This window comes from Arachis hypogaea, chromosome 3, assembly GCF_003086295.3.
Source record: "Arachis hypogaea cultivar Tifrunner chromosome 3, arahy.Tifrunner.gnm2.J5K5, whole genome shotgun sequence".
Classification (NCBI taxonomy): domain Eukaryota; kingdom Viridiplantae; phylum Streptophyta; class Magnoliopsida; order Fabales; family Fabaceae; genus Arachis; species Arachis hypogaea.
In genome coordinates, this window is record NC_092038.1 from 41,299,194 (window position 1) to 41,307,280 (window position 8,087).

The 8,087-nt window shown below is 27.6% G+C and overlaps 1 protein-coding gene across 1 annotated transcript; it reads right to left on the reverse strand.

The window, feature by feature from the left end:
- Positions 1-356: 356 nt before the first annotated feature.
- LOC112790353 (cytokinin dehydrogenase 3) lies at positions 357-5,078 on the reverse strand. The gene is made up of 5 exons (XM_025832704.3): positions 4,291-5,078; positions 3,589-3,716; positions 2,474-2,773; positions 2,010-2,278; positions 357-1,350 (listed from the first exon to the last, which is right to left on the reverse strand). Exons 1-5 carry the CDS (start codon positions 4,922-4,924, stop codon positions 1,053-1,055), a joined length of 1,629 nt encoding a protein of 542 aa, XP_025688489.1. The 5' UTR covers positions 4,925-5,078; the 3' UTR covers positions 357-1,052.
- Between the last annotated feature and the right edge of the window lie 3,009 nt (positions 5,079-8,087).

Sequence of the window (8,087 nt, forward strand, 5' to 3'; positions counted from 1 at the left end):
TATATATATATAGTATTTGAAAGCCATCATCATGCATGTCTATCTAGCAAACCTACGATGATTAATTATTATGCCACACAGCGAGGACTCTTCGTTAAGGCATAATAATAATAATAATAATAATAATAATAATAATAATAATAATAATAATAATAATAATAATAATAATAATAATAATAATAATAATGGTGATATTTATTCATTTGATTTGTTAACCTAGGATCTCAATTATTGCTAGGTTCCACTGCACAAAATTAGAAAGGTAAAATGAAATTATTATTATACACTAATATATAACAAAGACAAAGAATCATTAATGCACCAAACACACTTATTGCCCATTAACAATGAAAGACTAATAAGAACATTATGAAATTTCCTCAATTATAATCTTTCCTCTCTACACAGTTAGGGGGAGAGAGAGAAAGAGAAGAAGAAGAAGAAGAAAAAGGAAAGAAGATACAGCTAGCATTGTGCACCTTTCACATATGATTTTGTCAACCTAACGTATCTAAGGGTATGTGTAACCTGATTTATATAAATGCCAAATTAAAGTCATGCAGCTTTTAACCCCACCCCATCTAACAAAAATATTAAAGTACAAACAAAGGCTATGATCTGAAGCCTGGGACATTATGTGTGTACACCTGTGCCCAGCTAGTTAGTGAACTCAGCTAGACCCACCATACATACATAACCTATTGAAAAGCCTTCAACTATATCGGTATATCCGTGTTTCAGTAATAGTTAATTATTGATCTTAATTATATATATTATATATTTTTTATAATTAAGATCAACGCTTAAAAATTACTGAAACACCGAGACAATGATACACTTGAAAATTTTTTTAACCGATTTCGGATGGCAGAATTAAAATAAATATTCTTTTTTAGATAAATTTAACATCTGTCACTCCATCAAAACTAAGTTATGCTTCATACTGTATGATCGGCAACTTGAAGCATAGCCTTTGTGAAAAACGTTTAAATCCGAGTTTCTAATATTTGTGATAAGCTTGATTTAAAAATAAAATATTTTTAAAATAATAGTTAATCTTTGTTGAAGATTCTCTGTCCAGGTGATAGAATCATTCTTGGATCAAATTGGAGTTTTCTTTCCAAGAAAGTCCTCCATTTATTAGGGCCAAAGTGTTTTGTCCAATCTTCTTGTGTGCTGTAGTGGGGAAGATATTGCTTAACCTTAATTCCAGCATCATTACAAAATTTCAAGATTTCTTTGTTTTGAGCATCAAATGCCTTCCAATTATCAAATCCACTTGAGTGCAAAAATCCAACTGTATAAAAGATATCCTCCTCTGGTATAGATGCTGACATTCTTTTGTCCCACCTGAAACAAGTAATTAATTAATTAATTACATATTAACTTCCAATTATTCAACTTTAATGGACAAGATAGATTTGTGAATTAACTAAGGAGGACCTCAATGATACACACACATAATTTAATTTTGTTTAAAAAAATATATATACACACAAAAATTAATTATTAAATCAATCATCATTATGTATTATTTAATTTTTTAATATTTTTTTATATTTTAATATATATTTTATATTAGTAACTATTTTTTTTATTGTTCATTGTATCTCTCAACTCGACTGATCAATAACTAATCCAACATGAATGTAAGTTCTATTTAAAAAAAATTTATTGATTAATAGATTGTTGCATACACAAGATAGAATTTGATTCCTGACACTTACTTAAAAGAATTAACAAGAATTTATCACTCAAACAACCTAAATTAATTATATTAGCGGCGAATTTTGTACTGATTTTTCATGTATACCTATATATACCTAGTATAATTAGTTAGTTTAAGAGTATATTAATGACACGTTAAAAAAGGTAAAAGTAAAACTTTTTTACCTTTTCCTAATATTCTAACGCACTCGTTAATTAATTAATTTCATTAATTACTTAATTAATAATAATAGTAATAATATAATATATTATTGTTGTTGTTAATCCAAGCTAAGGCTTACTTGCTTCTATTCATGGGGTAAATCAAGACAGGTCCTGTGGTGATGTTTCGTTTGAAAATGATATTCTTGAATACGCCGGAATCAAAATCCATGATTTGAGATTTGGGTATAAACAAATTAAGCCATGGATGAGGAACATCCCATTGTCTTTGTGACTGAAGCTTCAACTCTCCACTTCTGACTCTATTCAAGAACTCAACATATGACACTTTTTTCTCATAATAAAATCCCGGCATATAGCTAAGTCCTTCAAGCAAACCTTGCATTTCCTACATATATATATACACAAACAAGAATAATATTATATTACTTAATTGATCTTAGTGTGTTAATATTTTTACTCCAACCAAACACATTAGTTAAAAAAGAAAGACAATGTATGTAGTTTGCATGAAAAGGGTTAATTATTATGGTTTCAAAAAAAAAAAGGAAGAAAGGAAAAAGACAAAATGAGCAATATATACCTTGTCCACATTGTTTTCAGATTTTTCATCATAATATTTGGCCAATTCAAGACAATAAAGGATGCTATGTTGAGTTACTAGGGAAATGATTCTTGGATGGTCGGCTAAAGGGAAGAAAGAAGATCTCCAATTATTTATGGGTCCTTGGTGCATTAGTAGCATCCCTTCCACATAATCCAATGCAACATTGTCATCATTATTATCATTATTATTGTGTTTCCTTCCATTGATTGAGATTAATCGCTCTTGGTCTTTGGTAAAAGCAGAAAAGTCATTGTATAGAAGCCTGACCCATTTCACCTGCCAACAAAAAATCAACGTCAATTAGGCCATTCATCTTACCTCACTAGCAAGCATTTTGATCAAATTAATTAGTACAAAGTTATATTGTTACTATTATTGTGGTGAATTATTATTATATATATAGCACTTCATGCCTCAAAATCCCTTTTGATAGGTCTCATCACCAACTTTATTTGTGTGTTAATTAAGAGTCTCTAGTGGGAACACACTGTGTAGAGACACAATTTCAATTTCAAGTCTTGTCAAACAGGGTTGTTAGTTGAGTTTGATGAACCAAAATAGAGATTTTTGGTCATTGATGAGAAGAGACAGCAAGCACTATTATTTATATGCTTTAAGATTTATTAGGACTCACATGTTATGAATTTCAACATAGCATATATATGGACTTCAATTTCTTGCATTTATATTATTTTGTCAAAAGGAAAATACTAATATAAACTTCAACATTCAATTATTCACATCCAGTTGTCCAAACTCGTAGACAATATGTATATCATTATTAGTAATAACTCGTCCAATTTTCATTAGTGTATGTTTCTTTAATTTTTCATGATATGGTAAATAATAATATATGCACTAGCTAGCATAATGTGAATGGTGTGTTAGTGTGTATATGGTGTTGCTAGTTGCCAAGAAAATTGGCAACGGAGGGCTTTTTGGACAATGACATTATTTGGAATGTATAATAATGTGACATGCACCGATTAAATCATTTAGTTACTATTCCGGAGAAAAATTATTTATAGATCACTTATTACAAGACAAAGCTAGAATGCAAGATAAATTGTATGGTTAATTAGTTTCTCTACCATTTTTGGTGCTGGGTGAAGAGCAATTCTTGCCCTTGTTATAATGCCAAATTGTCCTAAGCCTCCAAGCACCGCATGAAATAACTCAGAATTTGTGTGTGAAGAGCATGTTACTAGTTCTCCTTTTCCTGAAAACAAAAAAAAAAATTGCCAATTAGTTAATTGTATGTTATTATCATAATGCATTTAATTAATTTGCATGCATGCATATCTTTTTTATTTTTTTAGCTAACAAACATTATATATGCCTAACAAAATTCACCGTTCTTTTTTTTTAATTGTTTGTTATGAGAAGAATTATTGATGGCCGAAATAATACTTAGATCTCAACATCACATATTCTCTGAAAAGCTAGTATTTTTTTTTTAAGTCATGGGACCCGGTGAAAAGCATTGGTATATATAACACAAAAATTATACTAAATGCTGAGCTAATAACCACAATTATTGATGCAATATATAGCAATTAAGTAAATATTTCTCATATGCGGAAACAATTTCAAAATTTAATCGTTTTTTTCTACAAATTAACTTACTACATTTTACTTTACTTCTGTAAAATTATTTTATTTAATTTAATATATATAATTTTATCTATATAATATTTAAAATTTTTGTTTTCAAAACATTTTTGTATTTTTAGCCTTACAGAAGTGAATAATGAAACGTGAAGAAGCAATGTAAATTAAATAAGTGTACAAACCAGTGATAACATCCATTTCATGAACAATGCTGATTTGGGGTCCATACTTGAAGCTCTGGCCACTGATGCCGCCATTGGAGAGAGTCCCTCCCACAGTCAAGTACAAGTAATCCGTCCAAGAAGCCGGTGCAACTCCCATCTCCGCCGCCTCCCGCAGCACATCCGCCCACAGCGCCTCCCCTCCCACGTCACCATAGTATCCTTCCTCTCTCCAAATCACGCGAATGTTCTTCTTCTTATTACTATTATTTTCTTCTCTCAGGGCCCTCGTGTCCACCACCACCCCTCCTCTCGCCATAGCCTGACCCCTCGTGGAGTGGCCCTGTCCCTTCACGGATATCGTGAAAGGGACAGGGCTCTCATACGAAGTCTTCACGAGGGAGGCTATGTCTTGTGGAGACCGCGGGTGGAACACTGCCCGTGGGAGGTGATGGACTAGGTTGCCGAAGTCTCTAGAAGCCGATTCTAGAGACTCGGGGTCGTCAAGGAGGTTGTGGCGGGAGATGAGGTCCGATGAGAGGAGGGAGTTGTTGTTCAAATGCTCAGTTTTGTTGCCAACGGTGGATATCAATCGTGTTATGGTTATTAGGAGAAGGATGAAGTATGTGGGAGCAGGAAGATAGTTTTCAACCATTTTTTTTATTTATTTTGTGTCTGAAGAGGATCGAAGAAGAGGAATTCTTTTTTTCTTTTTCTATGAGATTTTGGTAATTGGTGTGTGAATCAGTGAGTGAGGGGGCTATAAATAGAATAAGAGAATTTGCATGACAGAGAGGAATGGATGGAAATCTTTTTGGGGGAGAGAGAGAGAGAGGGGGGAATCTTTTGGTCTCTGAGTGAATGAATTTAAAAATGGAAAAAAGTTACTTTCTTTTCTGTTTATAACCATGTTCAACACTCTTACTTTCTTATTATTAGTGCATATGAATTTATAAGATATTAGGTAAGGTGATGAATAATTGTATAGATAATTAAAATGAAGCACACCCCAAGGCTTGAAATGAATGTATATAATACCGGTCATTCAATTCAACTGATAGAGTGAGGTTCAAAAAGTTTAAAGGTTGAAATTGAAATTGAATTGGTTATCATAAAATAATATTATTTTATATAAAATATATAATTTTTTAAAAATAAAATAATTTTTATGTGTTATTATTTTAAATTGGTAAACTACTAAAAAATTATATGGATTTGATTGATTAATCAATTTTTTTACCGATTTTTCTAATTTTTATCAATTTTACTATTAGAAATATTATTTTTAGTGGTTATTTATTTTATTTTTAACGACAATAAAAATAGCCACTAATATATTTACCTGCAATTAGATATTAATTGTCTTATATTTTGTTGTTAAAAGATTTTAGCGCAATAATTGCTGATAAAGATCTTTTTAATAGCTAAAAAAAGTATATAACTTTTAGAGGTAATTTATATGGACACTAAAAATAATTTTAAGATGTTAATGTTATTTATTTTTAGTTGTCATTATATGGCCACAAATTTCTCTTTAAAAATAATAAATTATGTTACAAATTTAAATAACAAAAAATTTTAAACTTATAACTATAATATATCAATGTAACAATTTAAATATTAGCAATGATCTAAAGTTGTACTTTTAAAAATAGCCTAACTTTGGGTATTAGTAATTGATCCAAAAATTTAAGAGTAAACGAAAAAGGAAATCATAAATCATAAATATACTAAAAAATCTAAACAAATCATGAATATACTAAAAAATCTAAAATTATAAACATTTGACCGCTCTTCAAAAAATTAGAGTAAATAAGATAAATAATGACAATTATACTATGACTTGCTAAATATTTGTCACTAAAAGTCATTTTTTTTTTGTAGTGTTCTTTGTCAATTGATTTTTTGTCTCAACCAAACCAATTTGTAGCTAATTATTGATTAGTCCGGTTGAGCTAACTAATTTGGTCTAATTTTTAAAACCATGTTCTTAAGTAAATACGAAAATAAGCCAAATTTTAGTTTAGACAAATATGTTTTATATTATATTATAATATATATATATATATATATATATATATATATATATATATATATATATATATATGGTTCAAGTTATTCAAATATGTTATTTTTTGTATTTTTTTTTTTTAGTTCAAATTTGATAAGTCAGTGAGTCTCTAATTTAAAACTTCATTTTATGAATTGTAACTCAAAATAATAAATTTAAAAAATTTAAATTGACATTAGATATTTTTTAAAATTTATAATTTATAATATATAAATAATAATTTAATTATTTTATATAAATTATTAATCACATATCATATAATTATACTTATTGACATAAATTCTTTTACTCAGATATCATAATTTTAGTCTATTTGATAGTCCGACTCACTTTATCCTATTCATAACACACTATAAAAATTTTCCAATAATAATAATAACATATATAATTTTTTGTGTATACTTTTTTGTAATTTTTATAGTATAAAAGAAAAAAAATATATATATATATATATTCATTTTTTATCCATAATTGTTAACACCAAAAATAAAAGGTGTATATGTATAAAAATTTATGTTAACTGATACTACTTTCTTTTATTGTTTTCTCATATTTATTCTAAATCAATATGGTGAGGATATTTACTACTTAGTACTTTTTATATCTATACCAAATTCTTTTAAGACAGATTTTAGAGATAGAAAAAATTGCACAAGATCTATTTTTGAAGAAATCAAATCGATATATCGCGTGCTTACATTAATAAAAATGTAAGTCACCAAAAAAACATTAATAAAAATGTATTTTTCGTTGTTATTATAACTCAAATAGGATTTAATTTCAACTTGCAATAGTGATTATAATTATATAGTAATTTTCATCCTTTTAATTTTGCCTTTTGAGATTTTCTTAGACACTCAATTTTATTAGTTATACATGTTGACGAGGCATATAAGATTTTATCACGAGTAAAAATTTAAATTGGTCTGAAAAAACAATTTAGATTGGATATTTTAATTTTTAATAGATTTTATTTTTCTATTAAAAGTTTTTTAAAATTATTCTATTAGACAGTTTAATTTTTCTGTTATTTTTAATCAAATACTTTTAATATGCATATAAGACAAATAAATTTTTAATAATTTTTATTATAAGAAAATAAGATATTATGAAATATTACAATTAGATCAGACAAACAATATGTCTTCAAATGACAAAGAGACCAATTTATTTGACATAAATAATTGTTAAAAATTTATAAAAAATAAAAATTTGTTGAAAATCAAAATGTTTGATATGATATTTTTTAAAGATTAATTTGAGTGTTTATTCTATTATCATAATTCATTACTTACTAAATACTATCTTTTAGACAAATTTTTTTTAGTTCTTGTTTCTGTTTGACTGCTCTACTACATTGTGTTGAGCTCTTTATTTAAAAAAAATCTTTTAGATAAGTAATTAAGTTGTCGATAGTATATTTATCATTAAAATCGATGTTATTGGTAATTTACGTAAAAAAATTTTTGACAATTCTTTTTTGTTGGTGTATATTGGTATTTACGAAGTACCATGTCACTTCATTGAATTGTCACGTTCATGTGTTGAATATATTTTAGATACGACACTCATCCAGTATTTCATCGACACTTATATTTTTCGTTTTGAACCGTATCTTAATAAAAAAATAAAAATACTTTTCTAAACACGCTTGAAGACATCTAAATATCATTATGTGTCAGTCTAGCCAACCCTATATTATTAAGTTGTATTTTTAAAATAAGTTTAGAAATAGTAAATATTATTA

What these genes read in the sequence shown, in the direction of transcription:
- LOC112790353 (XM_025832704.3), bottom strand. Translation starts at nt 4,924, where the DNA reads ATGGTTGAAAACTATCTTCCTGCTCCCACATACTTCATCCTTCTCCTA. An exon ending in TTCACCCAGCACCAAAAATG is followed by an intron (nt 2,774 to 3,588) that starts GTAGAGAAACTA and finishes TTTTGTTGGCAG; the next exon opens with GTGAAATGGGTCAGGCTTCT. An exon ending in CTGAAAACAATGTGGACAAG is followed by an intron (nt 2,279 to 2,473) that starts GTATATATTGCT and finishes ATATATATGTAG; the next exon opens with GAAATGCAAGGTTTGCTTGA.